This window comes from Falco rusticolus, chromosome 11, assembly GCF_015220075.1.
Source record: "Falco rusticolus isolate bFalRus1 chromosome 11, bFalRus1.pri, whole genome shotgun sequence".
Taxonomy (NCBI): domain Eukaryota; kingdom Metazoa; phylum Chordata; class Aves; order Falconiformes; family Falconidae; genus Falco; species Falco rusticolus.
In genome coordinates this window covers 25,265,458-25,291,146 of record NC_051197.1, presented here as the reverse complement: position 1 = coordinate 25,291,146, position 25,689 = coordinate 25,265,458, and the positions used below count along the sequence as shown (strand labels likewise).

The 25,689-nt window shown below is 39.0% G+C and overlaps 1 protein-coding gene across 1 annotated transcript in view; it reads left to right on the top strand.

Moving 5' to 3' along the window:
* CDC73 (cell division cycle 73) overlaps positions 1-25,689 on the top strand; it is a 113,174-nt gene that overhangs the window by 35,053 nt on the left and 52,432 nt on the right. The window contains exon 10 of the mRNA XM_037403564.1: positions 4,461-4,525. Within this exon, the coding sequence (XP_037259461.1) occupies positions 4,461-4,525 (65 nt within the window). The remainder of the gene's footprint in view (positions 1-4,460; positions 4,526-25,689) is intronic.

Here is a 25,689-nt window from a genome sequence, read left to right as displayed (position 1 = left end):
GTGAGAGGATCAGGTCAAAAAAGCTGTATTCTGAGAAAAGGCTGTGCTGTTACCAGTTAAAGGAGGGTTGCTGTGATTATCTGCAAGGTGGCAATGCTTAACTCTCATTCACCAGTTGCTTGAGAGTTTTAGGCAGGAATTTTGAGAGCTGGTGGGCAGTTTGGGAGGTGACTGCTTTTGCTTATCCCACTCTACCTGCAGGTAGCAGACCATGGGTCTGCAGCAGACCTTGTCGTGGCTACAGTAACTGTTAGCAGGAATGTAAGTGGGCTACCTATGTTCTACTTTGGCCATTTAGCATCTATTAGAGTTACATCAAGGTATTGGGTTTGCATGGAAGCTTCCCCCATGCCCGATGGACCTGCTGCTGGCCATGGCCAAGCCAATCGGTGCCAGCTGGCAGCACCTCTGGGGTAGTGTATTTAAGAAGGGGGGAAAAAAACCTGCACAACAAATCGCAGTGGAAGAGAGGAGTGAGAATATGCAAGAGCAGCATTGGTCCTGCAGCCCCCCAGGGCAGGGCAGGGCAGGAGGAGGCAGGAGCAGCTCCAGGTGAGAGCAGAGATTCCCCTGCAGCCCATGGGAAGCCCGTGGTGAGGCAGGCTGTGCCACCAGCCCGTGGAGCCCAGAGGAGCAGACGGCACCTGCAGCCCTGCCGGGGCAGGGGGTGCCCGAAGGAGCCGTGACCTGTGGGCAGCCCGTGCTGGGGCAGGTTGGCTGGCAGCGCTTGGGACCCCATGGGAGGGACCCACACTGGAGCGGCACGTGAGGAACCGCAGCCCATGGGAAGGACTCATGTTAGGTTTGTGGAGAACTGTCTTCCACGGGAGGGATCCCACGCTGGGGCAAGGGAAGCGTGAGGAGGAAGGAGCAGCAGAGGCAGGGTGTGATGGACTGACCGCAGCCCTGTCCCCATCCCCTGTGCTGCTGGAGGGGAGGAGGTGGAGAAACTGGGAGTGAAGTTGGGCCTGGGAAAAAGGAGGCGGGAAGAAGGTAATTACAATTTTTGGCTTTATTTCTCATTATCCTACTCTGATTTGCATGATAATAAATTAAACTGATTTCCACAAGTCGAGCCTGTTTTGCCCGCAACAGTAATTGCCGAGTGTGTCCCTGCCCTTACCCCAACCCAGGAGCCTTTCACTGTATTTCCTCTCCCCTGCCCAGCTGAGGTGGGCAGTGACAGAGCGGCTTGGTGGGCACCTGGCGTCCAGCCTTGGGTCAACCCGCTACAGTCAGTATGAAAAAGTGCGCTGCCATTACTTCCAGATTGTCAGAACTGTTTTGTTTACTCCGTGAGTAGCTGCTGGGTAGCGCTGGAGGGCCTGCGCAGCTGCTGGGGCAGTGCGGGAGGCCGGAGCGCCCAGGGGAAGGCTGGAGGCTCGGCTGGCTCCTTAGCACCCTGCCGTTGCTGTCTCTGCCAGCCGGGAGGCTCAGCACGGTGCTGGGACCGGGGGGCTGGTCAGAGCCAGAGCTCTGGTTAGCAGCTCTTGTGGCTCATTAAAGGAACCAGGACATTTTTTATGAGAGATGTGAGGAGATCTGTGCAAAAGATGAAACCATTGGTGGTTGAGCAGGAGCTTGTTCCCAGCCGGGTGCCTCTCTCCTCTTTGATTTATTTGTCACTGTGCTGCTGGCTCTGTCGGCCTTTATTCCCTTTGCACTGCTGATGGAGATTTGGGTTAGGGTGTTTTTAATTAATTGAGAAGGAATGCAAAGCTTTATTCAGGGGAAAAAGTAGAAAAAGCCCAGTGGAAAGAAATAACTGCAACAAGGAAGGAACATGTAGAACTAATTATAGAACCAGGATTTCTGCTGAGGAGAGAAAACGTGGCAGGCCAGGCATGGCGGGGGATGCTGTTTTCCTGGTCTTCTTCTGGGTGTCTATATTCTTTGGAGTTTGGGAGGCATGTCTAGTTGAAATAGTTGAAAATTCTCCATGTCGTAGGCAAGAAAAATCTGTGATAGGTCATTCTGGAAAGGGGAAAAGGTTCCTCTGTTGGTGACCTTCTGAAATTCACAAACAACTGTCAGCCTGGATTAGATGCCGCTGATTGATGTCACTCCATGTCAGCAAAAGCATCTCTTCAACTTAGGGGAGCTCTACCAAATATTCTGCAAGGCTCCAGGCATCACCTGAAATATTAATACGCTCCTTGCCCAGAAACAGTGACATATATAGTTGCAGAGAAAACTGTTATCCATGAAAGTGTTGGCCAGGTGCAGCTTCACTCATGTTCAGCTGTATGAGCCCTGAGCTAAGACTTAATGCATAATTACATCTTCAGGTTGTGGGGAAAGGTGGTAAGGCAATACCAATTTATAAAGGGAAGCTAGGCTTCTTTTTTTAGTAGAGAAGGCTGGATTTGTGTCGGTACTTGCATTTTGCTTTTTCAGAATCAACTCTGTGTAGTTCAGAAATGTTAAATCCGGCGGAAGGGGAGGGGGGGCCTTGAGAAGCCAAGATGAAGGAGGACTGGAGCTGAGGTGACTGTGTAAAACAAAACGTGGTAACACCGGCCTCTCCACTCGGCAGCTGTTCTTAGGTCTGCTAGCATAATCAAGGGGGCAAGGAGGGGAAGGGACAACCAAAACCAGCGTTCAGAAAGTAGATACCTATCTCTGTGGTGAGAGGAGTATGATCAGTTTTCAACTCTTGGATGTCTTTTTCAGGCACTGGAGAGTTATTAAATCAGGGAAACTTTTCTGCCTCATTTCCTACAAGTGTCTGATAATCTTCCTCATCTAAGGAAGAAAAGATGAGCAACCATAGATGCTTCCCAGAGCATCTGCATTGTTTTCAAGGTTGTCTGGGTTTCAATTTAAGTTAATTTACTCATGATAAGAGCAAGAAGCTCTAACAGTCTTGAAAATCTAATATTTTTCTTGGACTTTTTGTAGGTTCAGATATGAGCATTACTTTGATTCTGCATTATTTCTGGTCTATTATGTTTTTGTGCTGATGCATTGTATGAAGGTGGTGTAAAAAATGGCAAAAATCTTTCAATTCTGAAGAGCTGTTCCTGTACAGTAATCAGTTACCTTTACCCAAGTCTAGTGGAAATAGCTCAAACCTTGCTTAGGTATAGACAAATGTTTGCTTATCATGGTTTGATTGGTGATTATCATGCCATTTTAAGTATAATTCTTCTACACCAACCAATGAATTCATAGAGGAATGAGGGCAGGTTAATTAACGTTGATTATATACAGCTGTGGGCTGGCTTCAGGGGCGGTGGGCTGGCTGATGTGGATAAGGTGCAGCTGTGGCTGGTTCCTGCTAAGTAGTTAAATAGCTCTAAGGGGTATGGAAGAGGAGCACTGGATGAAGAGAGACCTGGAGGGAGCAGAGGGAGGGGAGAGAGTGCCCCGAATGTAGGAGAGACAAGGAGAAGGATGCAGCAGAGGTGAGAAGCAGAGGGACTGGCCTGAAGAGGATGAAGAAACATCACGAACAGTAGATAAACTGTTGAAACCTTGTGGGGGATTGGTGGCTGTGCAGGGGCAAGGCATGGGAGCTACTTATTGAAGTTAACCTGGTACAGGGTGGTAAAAGCCTTGTTGCAGCCGGCTAGTTTTGAGAGTGCTGCAACAGGGTGGTTAGTTGATGGGGTTAGCTGGCAGTACATGCATGAGGCTACAGGATTTACAGAAGGAAAAACAGGGGTTTTGGTGAGTCCTGATGGCAGGAGACGACTTATGATCTTAAGAGTGCTGAGAAAAGGAGGACAGAGGAGGAGGATTTTAAAGCAAACAGCCTAGTGGCAGCAGGTTTAGTCACTGAGCACTTGCAGGCTTCTGGCACTTGCTCAGCATAAATTCAGTCTGATTAAAACGACTAAAAAAACCCCCGACAACCAACCACCAAACCCCAAACCAACTGTTTTTATCACCTTTGATCTGGTAGCGTGAATTTATGCAGATTTTACCCTCTGTATCATCTGACAATGACAGTGTTGCTCTTCTGCACTCCAGAAGTGAATTTATCATGTTAAGTGGCCACAGTTTTATAGTCGGCATGTAAACAGATTTCTTAAGTATATTATTCCACTAATGCACCTACAAGTTGAATGTGTGCGTTACAATGCATTCTGGGAATATGAAGCAATTCTCCATTTTGTAGTGAAGAGAATTTGTGAGACTGCATGCCTGTTGTAACACATTCTCATAAAGATTTAAATTCGTATCCTTTCTCTGGAGTGGTTTGAATGATTCCATGCAGCTGGAAAAGCTTACTCTGATTATAGAAAGCAGAAATACCAAATGGGCCTCTGTCTAAAGAAAACACAGATTTCCTAATTACTAACCAGGTTTTGTGTTGTGAACAGGACCTAAACCTCTACCAATAACAAGACGCGTTCTTTGCAAAAATAATTTCAGAGGTGTTTCCAATGTTGTCCATTTAGACATGACTTCCCTCTGTTCGTAATGATTTACAAGAGACTTTTTTTCCATTGCAGAGACGGAAGGCTTTAAAATTGATACCATGGGCACCTATCATGGAATGACTCTGAAGTCTGTAACGGTAAGCTAAAAAGTCTTTTCTTAAACAGGTTTTGTAGAAATGAATGTACCTGTATATCTATATTTCTGTCTGTCTGTATATATCTTGTCAGCTTGGCCTAGGTTCTGAGAAGTCACTTTGGTTGGGTAAAAGAATTGATGAAAGGTCTTCTCTGTGAAAAGATAAGATGTGTTTTAATTTGCTCTGCACATTTTGAGAAATCTTTGCTCAAGGGATTTGTCTGCAGTAGAAAGGTGTGCTAGGAAGGCTTTGCTGGCAGGTGGTTCTTGTGGAAGCGCAGCCTTTTTGTGCTGGACTATAGTGAGATACCCATATTATTGCTAGCCTTCTGCATGTCTGTGGAGGACATCTATCATAATCATAAGGGATAAAAGTATACTCACAGAACTGAAGGAATAACACCAGGTTTTGGAGTATCGCTGTATTTCCTACTCTTCATTTAGTAACAATAAATCTGTTCAGTGGTGGAAGGATTTGACCTCTGCATTACTGTTGAAGCTTCTTAGCTTAGTGAGATGGACTGCTTTTGTATGACTGTGCAATGCTGTTAGTGGGGATTGATGTACACACAGATGAGAGAGACTGACCCTCAAACAGACTTCCTTTTTTTTGACCAATGTTTTTTCTGCTTTTGTGGAAGTGGGTTGAATTCTCTCAAACAAATGCTGTTTTGATCTGCTGGTAAGTAGGACAGATGCTACAAAACTAATGTAGGGCCCTTGTTAAGGTTTTTGCCATCTGCATACCTATATAAATCTGATGAATAGACAGCACTAAACACTCCCCTAAATCCATGCGCTACTTGTAGTTTGCACTCCTAATTTGAACATAAAATAATATCTTGAATATAAATTTCTTAAAAACACTTAGAGCTTTTTCTTGTTTGATAAAAGTTCTTGCCCAAGTCTTTTATTCCTAACCTCCTCTGGACTTAAAAATTAAAAGAAAAAAAAAAAGACTTTTAAGGAAGGGAATCTACTTGGTTCTGAACAGTGATGTTTCTAGATTAATTCAGTAATAGATTGGGTGAAGGAGAAGAAAATAAGCCATTATGTCCAGATATTTGGGTTTGGGTTTGGACTTTGCACAAATCTAGGACTGCTTTATGAGGTGGTGTTATACCAAACCCAGGTTTCTATTGTGTAATGTATCTGTTTCAAGTTGTAGTGACTTGAAATGACTTAGTAAACAGGTTCTGTTTAAGTTGCCCTGTGGGGGAGGAAAAAGAAAGAAGGAAGGGGGAAAAAAAAATAAAAGGCAGCAAGATTACATTAAAGTAGAAATGTTGAAATGTGTCAAGCTTGTCAGTATACATAATCTAAAAGGGAAGGGATGCACAGTAACTCTAACATTTTTTTTAAGTTTATTTAAAAATAATTAAGTGTTTTTTATTCTAAGATTCCTAGATCATGTATTTAGCAACTATCTAGAGTTTTGAGGTAGAGTTATTACAGAATCATAGAATCATTTATGTTGGAAAAGACCTGTAAGATCATCAAGTCCAACTGTTAACTTTACTGGTTTCTTCCATTAAGAAAGAAAATAACTGATATTACATTACCAGTAAATCTTTTTGTAATATAAACTAGAAGTTTTTGAAATAACTATTTAAGATGTATTGCATGACTGCACATGAAGCATCATCTGGTGTCATGAGAAATATTAAGACTCCATCTGTCATTTAGTATTTTTCTAAGAACGAACTTGTAAGGGATTTTTTTGAGCCTTATTTTCCAGACTATTAAAAAGGTGCCCTAAATGTTTAGCTCATTCATAAATTGCAGTGACATACTGATTTTGTGTTTCAGATGTGGGAGAAATGAATATTAATTATGTGGCACAGAAATGTTAATCTGTTTTTGTCTAAACTTTGTCATGGTGATGGACCGCATAGTTCTAGCCCATAATCTTCAGATTGTTGTTTTATATGGAATGCTTAATCTACTACCAGTTAGCGAACTTCATATTATGCTTTTATTCAGGGTTTTTTGTGGTTTGTTCTGATTTTCTATGCTTGACAAAACTAGGAAGGAAATGGGGAAGTTTTCGTCCCCTAGAGGTGTGATGGCAAAGTACGTTACACTCATTGGCTAAATCATAGGAATATGGAGGATAGCAACGGAATTGCATTCTACCTACATGATGGTGTCTGCTGTCCTCATAGCATTGGTATAATCCCTTTTGTGAACTCATCAACCGTTTCAAAGGAATTGAAGTGTTAGGTAGCTCTTTGTTAGAAGCTGTCTTCAAACTTCAGACCTCTGATTTCCAGAGGAATGGTGAAATATGAAAGGTTCATTTTTGTGCCGTCGTTGTCCTTGGTAGGAGCTTAGGTGGCTCCTGGGTTTCTTCTGTGGTGTTTGTTTCCATTACTGTATTTATAGAGAGCAGTCTCATTCTCTTAAAACTTTTTGTTTTGCTTGGCTAAACAAGTCTTAATGTGAAATTAGCTTTCAATTCCCATGTGAGTCTTTTTCTCTAGCTATTCCAGTTAAGATTCATCTTTTTCTCGAGCATGGAGAAGTAAAATTTCATGGAGTTAGAATTCTAAGTGAGATCTCACCAATGGTTTGTAGAAAGGCAATAAGAATTTCTTACTGCTTCTGAAATTATAAATATTGCCTTGAGATGGATGAATTATGTATTTTAATTTATCTTCATTCTTTATCACTTTTTCATATCTTTCTTATTTTTGCTCTAGTTTCCATGTTGTAAGAGATTTACTCTAGTGTGGTGGTTCACCTGAGTATTTAACATTATTAGTAATACCATCTACCCCAGCTTTTGTTCTCTGTGCTACATTGATTCCTTTGGCTTCCCTGTGTGCATTGTCCTTTGTTTTCTGTGAATGAAACAGTTGGATGGTTAGTCTTCTGTTTAAGAGGTTGGTGGAGTCATTAGCTTCCAAAAGTTTTGATCTTGTTACCAACTGGAAAAAAAACTTTGTAGATCTATGCTTATTACCTGGAGTGTAAACCATAACCCACTGTCTGGAGTTGCCCGCCTGCTTCTCATGTAAAATGTGTAAGAAACTTTTACTTATTTCATATTATATTCCCTATGTGTCTTCCACTTGCACTCTTCCTTACTGTAGTTCTGTGTAATGATTTTTATGAAATGTGCAAAAGTTCTGTTTTGTGTTTGTTCTTGCTGAAATGTGAGTTGTCTTAGATGCTTGTTCTTTTTAACAGCAAAACAAAAACTTCTGCATCTTGACTGCTTTCTTTTCATCAGTGATGTTGGAAACTTTCTTAGCATTCAGAATTTGTGCCAGAACAGATGGTGAATGGTGGGCTTTTTCTGAAGTAATGTCAGCTAAAATAACTTGTGCTGCTGGCAGTTCTTCCCTGTAACAGGGTTTTTGCTTAATTGGCACACTTAACTTTCTCTTAGGAAGAACTGAGTTATTTAATGAATTTTTATTGGGAAGGCATGATTTCATTATTCTGGACCTGGAATTGTTTATAATGGGACATCTTCCTCAGAAATCCTGGTTTAATACCTGTGGCACCTTCTGTTTGCCTGGACTGATGATGTTTTGGAAACAAGTAGGCTAGTGGTGGTAGCTCTGGTTATCTAGTTACCCAGCAGTTTGTGTTGCAAATTGTGCAGCATGACTTTTAGAAACCTGCATGTCTACCTGCACGCTTCACTTCAAAGCATAATCCCCTGTATAACAAGTCAACTTCTGTTTGTTTTAAGTAGGGAAGTTTACTGTTTGAGATGGATCAAATAAGAGCTCTGGAAGATAACTATGTTAGTATTTTTACACACGGAGTGTGAGGGAATGCAGAGAGTTTTAAGCTGACACCCTCAACCTGTTCTTTCTTTCTTGAGTAAATGTGACATCTCCAGGGCATTAGCCGCCTTTTCTACACAGAAATATTGACTTGGTGTCTAAGCCAGTGTCATCTGGTGGAAGCCTAGAAAGTGGGTCTGACCTTTTATGTATAATGAAATTGAATTTGGGACTACTGGTTTCTGTAACTAGAACATGTGAAGAACTTAGCTTGAGATGTTAAGATCCGAACAAACTGGCTATCTGCGCCTATGTCAGGATACGGGAGAAGTCGCTTGTTCCGCCAGTGTCGGGTAAAGTGGGCTTTTATAGGTTGGTACTGAACTGTAGCCTCTTCTAGGCTCAGGGCGTGCTTTGTTCTGACTGTGTGCGCTTGCAAATAGTATTTGTTTCTCCAAGACAATTGTAGTCACAGTGGTGCTGGTTTTAGTCATCTTTGTGTTTTTTTTTCTTAACTTTCCATAACTTTAATGTGAAGGAAAGGAATAGAGTGATAGCCTGGGGAGTTCTGTGGAATTATTTTCTCTGAGTTCTGGGAGTCCTGACTGGTAATGAGCTGTGACTCCCTGTGGCTATAAACTTGGGTGCAAGTAAGATCTGTATAGTACTGCAGTAAACCCTTGTAGAAATTACTTTGTTGCCTTTCCTAACTACTAGAAAGCTCTCCTGCCTTTAACTTCCAGTTTCTTGCAGTATTCCCAGCTGCTGAAGTTCAGAAGCTTCCTTCCTTTCTCTTTAGTTTTTGCTGCTAGTAATGGAATCTGTCGCCGATCATCTGCACTCATAAGCAGATTGAACTGCTGTTGGCATTTCTTGCTCTAACTGTTCAGTAAACAGGTGGCTACAACAGCTCTTTTAGCTATTGAGATGATATCCTTACCGGAGAGTTTGGGACTACTTTTGAAGAATCTGTGCAGTTAGTAAGGGTTTCAGTTGAGGCACTTCACTTGTAGCAAACTCAAATGCAAATTTCTGCTGTGTATGCAAACATCTAAGTTTTACCTCTAGTAAGAAATTCTGTGTAAGTTTTGAATGCTGCTGCCTTCAGTGATAATGTTTTTCCTACAAATTAACAAAAGTAACGTCCATCTTTCCAGTGTAACCTGCCAGGCTTTACAGCAATCTCTCAATTGTAAAATTACTCTGAGTAAACTTATAAGACTATCAGTAATTAAAGAAAATATATTACATTTCAGTCAAAACAAATAACATTCTATAGTCCTGACAGAAAATGACTAATGAAACAAGGGGGATCCCTATATTAGCCCAGTACAAGCAGGCTTAATTTTGGAAGAATTGGAGGACTGGTTCAACACCTCTATGTTGTGGTCAGTATCAGATCTTGAGCATTAACTAGTTAAAGGATGTTGCTCTTAATTGCCTTTAAAATCCTTTGAGTATGATACAGTTTCAGTGATTTTATTATTTTAACTGAGAGGTTGTTTAACCTTAATGAAGGGATTAGTGTGAATGTAGGGAAATACTGTTTCCGACACCTTAAAGAGGGGCCATTGGAGAAGAAACATGTTGGGGCAGAAGCAATGAACGTGGTGTGTGCACGTATTTAAAATAAAAGACTTCAGATAATTGATGTGCTTCTGTGTAAGTAGGTAAGTCCATGAGAACTTTTTTACTTCACATTGAGGAATTAAGACTGTGATGCAGTGCCAAAACTTGAAATGACTTTTCAGAAGCATATGGTGGAATTGGATGTTGTGTTTCAATATACAGACGAATAGCATTTACCTTTAAAAAATAAATAAAATTAATACATATTAAATATTAGATAGGAGAGAGATAACGACTTATCCACATGTCACCAGTTTTCTGTGTCATGTCCTAATCTCATTAAAATATTTGAAAGCAGTGGTAAGCGAGGGAGGAGTCAACAAAACAACAGACTCTTTGAAAGCATTTGAAACAGGCTTTGAAGCAGAGCATAATTTTCATGCAGTCTGTGCATAAGCTCGTCATTATTCTCGATGCGAGTGTAACACCAGCCCGCCCGCGCCCCCGCTCCCCTCCGCGGGCTGAGCAGCATTCTGTGAACTCTGTGTGCATACTATTCAGTTTTTAACCATCAAGAGGAGACGAGGAAGATGGTGATAATTGTCTGTTAGAAGAGTGTTCCATAGTTGATGCTGGAGGCAGAGATTTTTGTTTTCATTGGATTTGTAAAACTTTTTTTTCCTATGAAGTATATTTATCTGTAACTGTAATTCGGACATAACCATGAGGCTCTCTGTCCATGAGGGTTAAGGGCTAGGACATGACCACTAACTCAAAAAATCCTAGAGCTGGAGAAATGGATCTGTCCCCAGAACAGTCGGCCAGCAACCTTATGCTGGGGTGACAGACCAGAAGGCTTTGTGTGTTTATATTATTTTAATGAGGGTGGATGAAATCCAACCAGGTTTCCTGAGAACTATTACTGTATTTTATATTTAAGGTCCACGTAACAATTTCAGTGGCTGGCATTTCATTGCCTCAGTTGTGTTTCAAATAGTAGGTAAATTAATTTTCCCTTAGAAGAGTTTTAGTGTAAATAGTCAAGCTGATAGAGACCAAGGAAAAATACAAATGCTGCTTTCAAGAAAATGTGTTAGGCTGAACAATATTGCGCTTGTTTTCTCAGCAATTGTAAATCATGTACGTTGGTGCCAAGGTATCTTGCCATTGCACTGCATTGTAAAGCAGAACTGCCTGTTTTGTTCCTTATAGTAGGTTTTACTGTATTTTGAGACTAGGAACTGCAAATTCGAGAAACTAAGTGGATGTTGTATAACCAGTCATGCATCTGGAAGTTAGGTGTTGCTGTGTTGCTCAGGATGCTACTGAACAAAAGAGGGAGAGAGACCTGGAGCTATCTAGCTTTGTTACGGAATGAATGTGTCTGAAGTCACTGTTCCGTGTAAAATGTCAATGTGCTAAATGTGCTTGTGGCATGCCTATCAGGTCCCTGAGTGGTTTAAATGGAGGAGTGCCAAGTGTGAGAATCTGAAGTATTTCTGAGTATACATTGAAATGGAGCTTTAGGCATCCAGGGAGCTTTACTTACAAAAGCTTGAGCACCGTAAAAAATTTTGGTATGGATTCTAAGATGACTTGCTAGACCTTTCTTGACCTAAAGCTGAATGGTACAAGTTTCTTTGCTAGCCCTGTGGGTGTCCCTTGAGAAACTCATCTGCCCTGTACAGTGTGCGCTAGGGCTCAGATCCTTTACGAATGGTTCGGGAGTCACTTCCACTTGGAAATATGACCCCAAATAAAAACATCTAGGAAACTTCATTTGTGTTCTTTGAATTGGATGTCCACTTTCTGCTTGAACCCTATATAAGTGCTTAGATTTATTTGTATTTTTTAGGTCTTAAGATTTATGTGTAATACCTATTAATGAAAGTTTCATAGGGCATTGCTCAATGATACCGGCTGAACCTAAGCTACGGATTTTTATGCTTTGTCCTAATTGTTCTGAACAATCAAATATCACACACTTCACATAGCTTATATGTTAAACAATGTTGTCTACATATTTCCATCTAGAAATTATCTCCAAACGTCTACTGAATACGTAATAGCTGCATCTTCAACTGACAGTTCATCATCAATTTTTTTTTTTAATGGGGAAAAATTAGCTTTGCTATTATGTCACGTTGTAATGTATTCCCAACTACGTAAGGCACTACAAAGGTCCTATGACCCAGTGTAAATGAGCATGTGACAGATCGGGAACCAGCAGGTCACTTCAACATCCATCCTTCTCCCTGCAAGTGTATCCACATTTGCCAAAATAATCACCTGGGTAGCCATCCCGTTGTCTTTGAATAAGAGTTGTAACAAAATTTTGAATGTTTCTAACATGTCTCAATTCATGATACAGTAACTAAGTCAAAGTTACAATTCAAGCATTTAATGATCAGCTGAGTCATTTATGTAACTAATCTGAGATGACAGAGTCCAGATTTCCTTCTCTGTTCAGTTGTTGAGTTTATACCACTGTCATTAGGCCATGTTACATTTTACTACTTGGTCGTTTGCTCTTAGTGGAGTAAGATCCACAGTTCATTATTTGTAGAAACAAGTTTTCTGCCTGGAGTACTTGCTTATATGGGACTTGGCATCATGGTCATACCTTTTTCTGAGCCTGGAAAGTAGGATAGCTTGATGGTTACCCTAGAAGCATATCCATAGGAACATGCCTCAAAGCCCAGTCTGCCATACATCGTGCTCATGCTACTTATTATGACTTAGCTAAGCCAGAGCAAATTCTCCCTTATGATAGTTTTGTTTTGTTTTTCTAAATTCTGTACCTTGTCATTATAGTCAAGGCCTTTTTTTTTTTTTTTTTTTTTTGAATGCTCTTTAAGGACTGTTGTTTCAATGTGCGGACTTTGTTCCAGAGCTGCTATTTTAACGGTCCACCTCCCTTCCTTCTGGCAGTTGTGGGTTTCTTTTGGGGCTTCTGTTGGGTTTCTTTCAGTATATAGCTGTTAGTGTTTGAATCCAGCCAGAGGGTATCTCGGTGTGGCAGGCTTTATTACGAGACTGTGTTGCATTTTTCAGGTTTTGCATGAAAATGCGAGGCAAAGAGCATTTTTGAAGCACGTCAAAGCTGCAGAGCTCAGAATTGAGACAGATCTTTGGAGGCAAATGTTAATGAAATGCTAAGGTCCGAATGCTTGTTCTTGGTTTTTTGCGGGATGGATTATAAGCGATGTCATTTAGCACTATTTCAATGTAGTGCAACATCACAAATTAGAAGGTCCAGTTAGGATAGCAAAATAGGTGGTATTTTTAAGTCTTTAAGGCAGTTCCTTTTTGGGCCAATTAAGAAGGTAATTGATTAAGGCTGACAGTATTTTGGTCTCTAACTTTATGTGATTTTTATTGTTCCATCTAAATCCAGGTGTTAATTTGCCTGTGTCTTTTATGCAGCCACATGCTGTTGCTGTTGAATCTGCATCCTCGCTTTTAGGATGGTGAAATGTGTTTAATTTATCTTTGCAAGGACAATCTATAGGCATGGTCCTGGTGTAGTCAGGTTTGCTACTGGTGGTCCTGAATACAGTCTGTTTCAGCATAGGTTTCTCATTAGGTAAATGACTAAAGACTATATAATGAACTGTGCATTAGTTATGGCTCACTCAGCTAGCATTTAGGCAATACTGATAGTACCTTCCAGAATATACCTGTGTTTGTGATCTGCTGAGCTGCCATCTGGAGCTATATTTACGTTTTCACTGAGCAATATGCTACTGTGGAAACTACTTGCATCACTGCTGCTGGAATGGTGGTTCTTTAGTCTGTATTCATCTAAAACTCTCTTAAAGACGCTGCTCAGCTAAGTGAGTTAAGAGGAAACGTCTGTTTGTTTGGAAGTGCATGTAGGTAAGCGTTTAAAGATGTATTGTCTGTTTTAATTTGCATTCACCACTTTCTGTTTTGCCCCTCTTTATTCCCCAAAGGATTGTGGGCTTTTCTGAAGGCTTTTGGTTTGTGGGTTTTCCAAGTCACAGGAACATCATATACATACAACTTGAGACTTAACACTGAAGATAGTATTTGGGTAAAAAAAAAAACAACCAACACCATCTTGTTTCTAATCTTTGTGAGTTGCTAAATGCATAGTGTGAATGTGTATTTTTTTGAGATAAAATACTTTGTTTTAAAAGTATACAAGCAATTATCAAGTTTTTGCTTGCTACTGCATGAACATATTAGTCTTCAGTACCTAGTATTTCAAATGGTTTGTCCAATGTACTTGAAAATGTCAAATTTATCTCAAACCGTTGGTAAATTGAAAGATTGATAAATAACTTTCAGAACTGTGTTTTTACAAATACCGTTTGGATAGCTAGGATCTAAAGCTTGATTGGGCTTCATACAATGTGAATGTTAACAAAATATATTTTTATTTCACCTTATATTACCCCTTGCATTTGGCAGAGTAAGTTTTAGGAAGTTGAACTATTCAATTGGCTTGCTGCTTTAGGAGACTTAAGATCTATTATTGTAATTAAAATATCTCACTTTTTGAGCTCTTTGAGGTTAAAAGCAGGTGATACTTTCCTTCCATAAAGGTGTATGAGTGGGTTTCGTGCATAAGCAACAGGCTTTTAAAATTCAGTTAAAGTGTGAAGCAAAACTTTGTGTGACTAAGCAAAGTGATGTAGTGATGTGACAAGATTGCTTGTAGTTAACTGTCAGTCTAGTTGCTGTAAATTCATAGTACTTATAATTTAGGATTGTCTGGGGTTTTTTTCAATTCTGGGTTTCTTCATAGGGAATAAAAGTAATATGTTTCTTTCTTTATAGTCACCTAAGTTTCTTTTCTGCCTAAGTGGGTATGAGGAGATAGCCATCTCCCTTGACGTGGAAGACAGTGCAGTTGATGAGTTAACAGGTGTTTGCTTTGGGGTGGCTTGGTGCTGCCATTCTGAGGGGACAGAGAAGAAGTGCTGCCTGCTGTTCCCTCCGTGGGAGCGGTACTTCAAGAGTTCCATTTCCCTGGCCAGCAATTATGGAAAAAAAATTGACAAAGGCAGTAACTTTTCCACAGGTTTTATTGAAACTGGAAAGTAGGTTCAAAGCATACTGTGGAAGAAGGGGGGGAATGTTACTAAAGCAGGCTGCTAGCAAATCTGTTTCCTGAGGGGGAGAAAAACCTGCTTTTTGCTTTGGAATAAGGGGACTTGAGGGTGCGTCATGCAGCAGTATTCATCAGTCCTACTTACTGGTTATCTTTGGAGCAGCTGATGTAAATCAGGCAAACAGATGGCAATATTACTGAAATGAAAATGGAATCCAGTTGTCATTAAGAAAGATAACCTGCCTGATTAATCGTGTTTCATCGTAGTTATGAAATAGAACAAAAGACTTGTGGATGGAGAGAGCTTTATAAGGCAGTAAGGCAAATATTTTGTAGCTAATAATCTATATAATATATTATAATAGACATTATATATACAGCTACTTCACATGGGTTTATAAAATCCATTCTGTTTCAGGGTGACATTGTATGCTGTAACAAACCACTGATTCTGTAGTAGATTTCACATGTATAACTAGGTCTGGAAAATAATGTCATGAAAAAGCTTCCAAAAATATCTGGACATGAACAGCAGGTGAAATGCAGATTGAAGTGGTAAAATGCATATTAGAATACTAAATGGTTCATAATGTTATCTTAGAAATTAAAATCTAAAGGAGCTCTGGACTGCCGGGTGTAATATTACATCTGGTTTTAAAGGGTAGTTTTATAGTTGGCTCAGATTTCATATGTTGAATTTGAAAATGTAAATAGACTTCCTTGTTCGTACCTGAAATCTTCTGAAAAGTGTATTTACTTGTTTGTTGTACTTGGCATTCAGATGAATGAGAAAATAGTGTAATCAGGCAGTCTGCTCACCTTTATTTGGATATACTAAATAATTAATGAGGGTAACTTTTATATGCATGTCATTGTTCTGTACAACAAACCCAGATATTCAGTATGTTTCTTATATTCCGTTCCCTAGCAGTTCTCAGCAAGACTCTTAATATCCTTTTATTTTCTTCTCTGGAAAGCTGCCTGTAGTTGGCCTACATTATCCAACAGCGTGAACTGCAGTTCTTTCAAATATGAATGTAGGTATTAGGTCCTTTTAAACAGTGAGTACCATAACAGTAATCCATCTGTAGGGAACATTTTATAAATGGAAATTCACAATACACAGGAAATATTTTCAAGTATTATTTTATCACTCCTTTATATGGAGCTGAGAGGAAAAGAATGTAAAAGGTAATAAGTACTCAACATTCTCTGTGTTAAGATCAAGAATGTGTTAAATTTAAACAGTAGTTACTAGTATACTGATATTTGTGAAAGTTCTCAGTTATGAATAAGAAACATACCTTAAGGAGATAATGCAACTTTTTCTGATGCTTCTCATAAGTGGAATGAAAATGATTGATAAACCTGACATTTAATATTTGGCAAACTTCAAGGAGCTTCTGCCTTATGTTCAGTAAAGTGATGTTTCTTTAGTGAAGACGTATTTAAACTGTATTAAAATGCATAGAGATATATGGATACTTCATAAATGTGGGATAACTAAAGAACATTCACAGCTTTGGGAAATAAGGGGCTTTTTTTGTGTGCCCCCCCCCCCCCCCTTTTTTTTTTTTTGTTTTAGTTTTTTAAACAAAAGACTCACTTTGGCTCAAGTAGGCTTGGCCACTTTCCTCTCTTACCACATTCCCCGGAAGGGAAACTAAATTAATTCTGTCCATAAGAAGATTAAAAGCTGATGGGGTAGGCAGATGTTTTCTTTTCTCAAGGGTGAAAGAAATAGAGTAAGGTTCTCTGGCAAGTCTGAAGATGATGAGGGAAAAATGTTTTGATTCTAGTTAAATTGCAGTCTGTAATATGTTTTGGCTTGGGGTTTTTTTGGTGGGGAGGGAGGGCGCTCAGTCGTTTTTGAACCACTTGTGCTTTGTGACACTATCTTGGTGGAGGAAAAGATGTATTCTGGTTTTATTTATTAATAGTTCATTCATTCTAACACTGATCTGTAGTAAATTTATTACGCTTCAGTGTAAGTGTTCATATTACTGTGAATGGTATTACACTTTTTAATACTTGGTTTTCCACTGTAAGATATTTAAATCTTAAACTTTTCTTACATAAAAAGGTATACACTTATCTAAATCTGGGTTCAGTTATTTTTCAGTTCTTTTGTTTAATGTGTTTTTATATTTTCTGTTAAAGCCCTGGCTGAAGTCATGCTTACTCCTTGTTACCAAGCTGCTGTAGGAGAGACTCGTGGTGGACCCTGTGTGCTTTCTTGCAGTATTCACAGACGTTCTCTCCTTGGTATAAACTGATTCTTAACCACTGCAGCCTGTCATCCAGCTGAGGTAGCCTCCAGCCTGCTGCTGACCTGGGAGCCATTTAATAGTTTAAGTTCACAAGTTACCTGCCTTTTTCAGCATCAGATCTTCCTGGATTCCCATCTTGTTTAGGGATTTTGTGACAAATAAATAGACTCCTAGAGGTGCCTTTGCACTCACACAAATGTTAAACAAAGAACTGCATGTAGCTTTGGCATGAAAAATACCACCCCTCCCCTGCGTCCCCTGAAACGTGACCTTTTTTCTTCCATGGTAGCCTTGGAGTCTCAGTCAGTCAGTGCCCTTCAGGGACTTGATCTTCTGGAGCTTCCTCCCAGTCTTCTCTTGTAGCTGCTGAGCTCCCCAATACAGGATTTGTTCCAAACACTTGAAATCTTAAGTTATTTTTCATTTGTAATTAAACACCTCAGGTCTTCCCAGGGTGAGGCTGTTGCCACCTGAGTGGGGCTGGGAGTCATTAGGAAGTTAAGAGTCTGCAACAGTCATCTCCATTTTCCTGTTAAAGCAAGTGCTTCCTAGTTCTGCCATTGAGAAATAACCTTTTCTCTTTAATACAAAGGATGATGCAATCTAATATGGCAATATACAATTATTCCTTAAGGCTATATCTAGATCAAGGCACTCAAGCAAATTAAAGCAAATTACCAAAGTGTACAACATCAACATTCATAAGTTATAATGCATTAAATTGCCATTGGCTGGAGATGTCTTTAGGAATAAAATTGCTTTAGTTAGCTGTAGTTTAATTTCTTTATTTTACAGTGAGTGAAGGCCAATTTACTGCTGCATTAGAAAATTCATGTGGGAATTTAATGCATTTAAATTAATACGCTTTTGACTTTTCACCTTTACTTGAATCTTTATAAACTTGTAGATCGTTGGTTAGCCCATTACGTTTGGGAGCGGCTTTGCTGGACTGTCTTATGTTTCCTTCTTCGCTTGTTGCTGAGGTCCCGTTTCTTAGTGCTGTGCTCGTGTTCGCTATAGATTTGATCTGAATCAAGCCGCAAATAAACTGTTGCTTTTCAGTCCAGGTGGTGATGGTTAGATTATATAGAACTACAATGGTACTTCTTAACTAGCCTGTACAGACTGTGCATTTTCCAACATGCACAGTTCAAGGTCATCTGGGTTTCATGTACATTCAGTAGTAAATTCAGTGGATTTTAGTTTTTTCATAATGCAGTTGTTCTGTGCACATTAAAAGGTTGCAGAGGTCTCTAACTTCTTGTTTTATTCTGGTTGGCAAACCCAAGGGTAGTTGGTTTTGCATTGAGTCTTTTGTAGCAAGTTTGGGGTCTTTAAGGTGAGAAGGAAATAGGAAATTAAATACCTGTGGATGTTTAGGGCATCCTCACTCTTTTCACACTTCAATTGTCATTGCACAAGGAAAAACGCTCTTTTTCAGTACTTAAACTGATCATTTGAAGCCTACGACTTAAAATTTGGCCTCTTATTTACTTACATAAGCTGCTTAGGGCAGAATATTTTCTCTTACAGTTTCTCCGGTGCTTGTCCTGCCTACGTATTTCCCCAGAAGCGTGGCTTTGCTTGGTTTTGCATCTTTTATCTCTCTGTTTAATAGAAAAAGATGTACTATGTAAAACTTATTGAAGTGTCTCAATTCTTAAAGTTTAGAATAATGGACAGTATTTACAAAATATTTCTACTGGCTTTTTTTGTAATTCTCATTTAATGTAGTTAGTACCAGCACAGTAAACTTAAAATTTCTACTGTTGTACTGCATATCTGAAGGATGGTGTAGTCTCAGATTAAAACATCCCTATAAAGTTGAATCTGTATATGTGAATTTGTGTTCTATCTTTGCATTTTTCAGTAATTTGGGAAATTCAGGTAACATTTCTGTGAGGTGTTGGGTAAATTTTATTAACTGTTTAGGGAGGGAATATTGGTAACAGGTCCTAATCAACATTTATTTATACTTACGGGGTTTAAAAAAATATCTGTGTTAGTACATTGGCAAACTGTTGAAACAAGTCATTTTGATTTGATCTAATATCTTCTGGTGATACATAAGGAAAGAGTTGGTCTGCAATATATGACCTATTCTCCGGTGACATTGAAAGGATTCAAGCTTATTAGTGAGCTTGAAAAACGTTGTATAGAAAATTCAGAATCTGTAGTTTGTTTTTTATCAGAACCAGACAGGCTTATGTCATCTCTTCTGAATGGGGTCTTGAAGTGATGTTTAGGGAGTTAATGTTCGCTTGTGTAAAACAAGACCAGTTAGAAATTTCTCTGAGACAGAATGTTTCCTCATTAGCATGTTCTTGAGGTGCTTGAGTGGGGAGGGAGGTTGTTAAAGGGTTTGCTCAGAAAAATGTGTAATTTTTCATATTGCACCTTGCAGAGATTCATGTCTAGTGGGTTACCGTGTATCTTTTTGGTAACTTGAGAAAAAGTTTAGCTGTGAAGCAGTAGTTGTCAAAGGGACATAGGACGGCAAGAAGAGAAAGCTTTATTGACCATTATAAAATTAATTCCATTTTTGTTGACTTCCCAAAAGCCAGGGACAAACTATGAGCATGGATTCTTGTGTCTGTATTGGCCACAAACCAATGAAATGCCAAATTTTTTAGTTGGCTGTGGTGGGAGGCAATTTTTTTTTTTTTTTTTCCTATGGCAACACATTTCATTGTGATTGTTTTTCACTTCATGTTACTGACAAAAAGCCAGTATAAAATATGTTCAGCAAATACGTAAAGCTATTTTTGCCCAAGAGTCTTTAAGTATCACAGGAAAAAACTCAAGTTGTGCAGCACCTTGCATTATACAGCTGGATATGATAAATAGTGTGAAGGCCAGCTACTCAGCCTTGGGCTTAGGTGAATCAGTCCATCCTTTCAGAGTATGAGCACTGTCCAGCTCTTCAATTTATCGTAACTTTAAGCTGGATCATAGTTTTATATGCTGAAGTGACTGTACCAGTGAATGTTTTCCTCTCGGCACTTTAAACTGGTGCAAAAGTACTTTACTGTATCCTAGCTAGAATATGACAGTATGTACTGCTTTCTGCAATTCAATTGTACTTAAGGGGTGAGAAAAAAGAAAAGGGACGTTAATGCTTATGATGATCAGTTTCATCATGAATGTTCTAGGATTTAGCTGTTCTGTAAGTAAATCGAGGTGTTGCAAATCCAAGTATTATATTAGTACTTCAGGTGCTAATACAAGTACAAGAGAATGTTATGGTAAGAAATTGGGAGAGGGGTGTGTGGGGGAACGGATGACGCCCTTTAGTTCACATAAAATCTTTTACAATGAAAAATTTTTAATACAAGATTCATAGGTGTTTTTCTCTTATAGAACTGGAAGAGGTAAAATATTAATATTTGCTTAGTTGTCATAAGGAGTCTTACATGCAACAAAAGTAGTGTTTTTCAAAAAGGCTGGATTTATGGAATGTATGCAGAAGGTGTTCATTAGAGAAAGTGTGGGTTCATGTGTGTAAAATTTTTTTGATGAATAGGAGGAGGGGTAGGGAAGAAATGTATTTGTGTACTTCATTCTAGTTTTTCCATTCCGCTCTGCTGGCATGAAATTTGGACAATAAATCATTTGAACTGTTTAACTTCTACTAGTGGAAAATGAGGAAATGACGGAAGGGGGAAAAAAAATTAAAAATGGTTGAGGTACCCAGACAGTGCATTTTTTAACGAATATGGCAGCATTATATTTTACACAGGCTGTAAACCCCCAGATTATTGGCAGAAGACTGCCATTCCTTTACTAATTTCATTTAAGTTGGATATCTTAAGTTAGCAGCACCCATTTCTCAATGGAATTTTGATTAGAAGGAAAATCATACCTTTGCTGGCTGTAGCAAGCAAATGTGCCTTCTTCTAAAAAGGGGGTAATTCACAGCTGGATAGTATGAAGTAGTAACTACGGCTTTTAAATCCAAATAAATTACAGGTTTTGTAGAGTAAAAGAATTGTTACTACCATTCTTCCTCTTACTTTCTTATTTATTTTTTTTATCACTTTGAAAATTCAGGAAGAGCATTAGCTTTTTTAAGTAATGTAGTGAACTTCCAAAATAGATAAACCATCTAAAATCTGGTGAAATGACAGAAGTAATCTGCTGCATCAACATTTAAAAATAATTTCAGATTTGAAAGACAGAATTTTCTCCTAATATTAATAGAGGTGTTACTGAAAATACTTTTCTGTTGAGGGTACATTTATGTTGGAACAGTGTGATTTCTGTGAGTTTGTTGCGGTTTGGGTTTTTTTCCTCCCTTTGGTATGCCTCAGTGTGCTTATAGCATAAGCTTTGTAATTTGCTTTTTGAGGAACAGATGTGTTAGTTGTCCCCTCAGGTATGTGTATGATATTTACTTTTATTTTAGAGTCTTAAGTAATGTTAAGAGTACCTCTGAGTTGTCATCTCATTTCTTTAAATTTTTGGGACATAAAAATGTTACCCTTTTCTATATTAAAAAACAATAAAATCCAGTACTTAGAAATGATTCAATGATGATACAATGGGAAATTGGTTATTCTCTTGAGTCGGAAGGCTGGATAATTGAGTTGAATTTTTATGTCTACAAAAATCAATGCCTAGGTGGACTTTGGAGGAATGCCTATAAAAAGACTGGCATTTGCATTAAGTGGCAGTACTAAATTTTTGACTGAGTCACAGATGGTGTTTTCCAGTGTTTCATTTTTGTTTTATCATCTTGCATCAACCTATACATTATAGCACAACAGGCTTAGATTGTGATGTAGATTTTGTTTTTTAATACTAAACTCATGCTTCTTTGGGAAGTGATGACAACAACATAGAAATCCTGAATGAAACCTAGAATCTCTCTCTTATTCTCAAAATATTTCCTAGACCTCAGCTTGTTTAAATGCAGGATATGGTAAATATTTAGTAAAGGCAATGAGCAAGGTTTTTGTTTTCCTTGGTGACTTGTTTGGTATTTTATTAAGAAAGGATTTCTTGTGGCAGTTGTTTTTTCTTGTTTTAAATTTTGAGCTTACTGTGATGTGGGAACACTTGGCCTTTCCACAAGAAAAGATGTGGTGGGGTTTTGGTTTTTCAGGAGTGGAAGAGTGGAGGGATTTGGTGTTTTTCTGATGGCATGGATGTTTTTCATTTTATAATTTAATACAAAACTTTAAAAAGTGTTAACAGGGAAAGATCTGGGAATACTTGACTTTTTGAGGACTTTTTTCTGTTGAAAAGATTAATCTACATCCTTGCAAGTATGGCTAATTCCTCTCATCTGATTTTTGTCATCTTGGAAAATTTTAAACCTTTAAGGATTTAATGCTGTGCTCAGTTTCTTCATCTCTTTCAGCTGAATTAATTGCAAGACAGTATCAAAGCCTGTATCCTTAAAATGTTAGGATAAGAAAGGTGTTTCACATGCTTTGTTTTCTGATGAGGTAAAGAAAAAGAGACTTCTCTGTTATGCCCACACTGAGCATCTGGGGGATCAGAGTGAGTGGGTTCACTGAATATTCTTATTGAACAGTTGAAATAGCAATTAATATTAGGTAAAGCTAGATGGGTTAAAAGGAAATGGATGTGCTTGTTCTGATGTGCTTGTCCTCAGAGGCGTACTTGTGTATTCTTCAGTACGCTTTGGCCTCCAGTAAGGTAAAGCAGCTTGCAGTGTTTTCTTATTTTAAGAGAGTGTATGTGGATCACAAACTGATGAAGATTGTAGAAGAACACTGGTAGTGGTCTGCTTTCTCAGGCAGATGATATCTGAAAGATAGCAGCAGCAGTTCAATTTGCTCTTTAGAAAGTGTATTCTTTTCTCAAACCTTCCCAGGAAAATAAAAGCCCTTTGAGAAAAATCTTGTTGAAGTTTTTAGCAGCCTTGACTTCTCCACCCAGTACACCAACGGTGCCCAGCTCAAGCATTCCAATGGAAGCCTTTGAGAGTATATAAAGCATTAAGCTATGACTACTCCCTGTGCTGGAGGGACTTTGTTTCTTTGGTTTTATTTATGTTGAGGGTAGTAATTCAAGGTTACTCTCTCAGTTAGAACATTTTGACCACCAGGCTAGCTTTGAGAAATGCGAAGGGAGTGGTTCGTACCCTGTGGTTTGAGTTATGCAGCAGTTAGCTTGTGGACCAAAATGCATCGTTACTATTATCCAGTTAGTGTCATCGTGCAAACTGGCAGATTTAAATGCTTAAGAGAGCTCTGTTGCCATGGTAATATCAGAACGGCAATGTGGTAGTTTTCATCCATATCCCATGTTCAGTTAAATTCCTTTGCAGTCATTTAACTGTGAAAGGAAGGTACCATATTGTACCAGGCTGGATTTCTTCTGAGTTAGCCACAGACAAAAGAAGAGCAGAATTAACTCTTCCTTTGAAAATGAAATGTAAATTCTATGCTCCAAGTGATCTACTTCTCTTTGCTTTTGGTTTGACTGTGCGCCAGCAGTCCTTTATATAAAATACTCTCTGTAGAGTTACTGACCTGCCATTCATGCCATCGTGTCATGTCTTGTAATTGCTTGGGTTCAGGCCATAATAAAAAGCATGCACTGCAATCACAAATTAAAAAATTTTGTTAGAGGAATGCATTTGCCTCATTCTTTCTCGGAAGGGCAGAAGTGTAAAACACTTAACGCTAGAAATTCACATCCTGCTTTCTAACTTGGCCTCCCTTCTAATAATTTCCCTTATCGCGGAGCCTGCCCTGTATTTTTTAAACCTATGTGGTGTTGATCCGCTGCTGCATTCTTAATTTTGCTGTTCTGTTCTCTGCCATCCAAGAGCTTTTTTAACTGACCTGCTTGTAAGAACTTGTTCTCCGCAGCCCTCCCCCAGCCTCCCACCCCAGAAAGCCTTTACCCCCACTCTCGCTGTGGGTACAAAGCAGAGACAACATTCTCACCTTCCTGACCTACATTTGCACAGCGCAGCGCTGCTTAGCTGGCCGTGCAGCCTCCCGCCCGCTGTCCCCTTGCAGGGTGGCTGGCTCTTGCAGGCAGAGCTGCAGGAGGGACTGGGCAGGCTGGAGATGCGATCTGCGGTAATAAAGCAAATGCCCTGTCTATTAAAGTATGGTCTGCAATCTGAAATTACTGTGCTCAAGGGTGAGACCGCGCATCACCTGAATGGCATGTGGGTTTGGAAGAATAATATGAAATTAAAAGGACAGTGATGCTCAAAACTTGATAGGTGCAGTTATTGTACTGTAATTCAGTAATTGTCCAATATTTATTTATTTGGGTTATTTGACAGCATGCAATAGGGATTGCAAAATGGGTTTTAAAATTGGAAAAACATGTAAACAACTACTGATGCTTTTGCAAATCACTTATAAGCCTGTTCTTGCTAATAGCATAAATGTAAGAAGTAGTAGTTTTATATTAGCATCTTCCCTCTCCCTTTTATCTTCTCCTAGGAAGTTTTCACACACTGCAATGTGTATTCTTTCAAGAGGTAATGTTTTCTTCTATTGTGGGATTATGTAGGTATACTAGATCGAGGTGTGATTGGGGATTATGTTAATGTATCAAGAAGATTAGTAGGGGTGGGGAGGCAGTCTAACATAATGGCTTTGAGGTGCTTCCCTCCCCTCCACTGCCTGATTTAGCATGGATTTGGAGACAGTTAATGCATCTCTTAACATGTTAAAGTATTCTGAAAATATTTTGTAAATATGGACTGACACATTTTATATTACTGTATTGCAAAGAGAAGCAAATTTTAAATCGCTGTTCTAGTAAGGTTGTACTGAAAGCTAGTGTCTTATCTCTTCTAGATCACTGCCATCCTATAATTTTATATTTATAGGACATAAAAATAATTTATAATGTTTAAGTGAAGATCTTAATGGACACTGAATTTTCCCTCAGACCAACCACTGAGGCTTGGGTGTACCTTTATCTGTAACATTTTTTTCAGACTAGAACAGATCATGAACTTTACCCATGAAAAAAAATTTGTCAGTGGGTGGGGATAGGATCAGTTGTATTACACCAAAACCTGTAGTTGTGTGTTTTCCATACTTGAATCTATTGCTGTGCGATCTGCAAATAACTCACATTGCTGATTTAATTGAAGATGTGAAAGGAGCAGTTCTGTTGTTGGTGAATAACAATTTTTGGTAGGACTTCAATGTAGTAATCTAGTATCAACGTGTAAATCTTTATGTCCTTGAAAGTTAAATAAATAGGAAAAAATTATGGAATTCCAATTTCTGGTTTTATTACCATGCTTAACTTCTCACTTCTCTAATGTTTTTCTTTGCCATTACGATGGTACTGATGAAATTGCGCCCCCCCCCCCAAGTTTTCAGTCCTGACTTTTTGTATTTGTTTTCAACCTGGAGCATACAGAGAAGTAAAAACATGTAAAGCTAGTATTATACAAAGTTCTGTCCTTCAATGGGTAAACTAGTTATATCCTTAGATATATATTTTATTTCTTTTACTGCATTGTAGACATGTTAGGCATTCAGATACAAGCTTG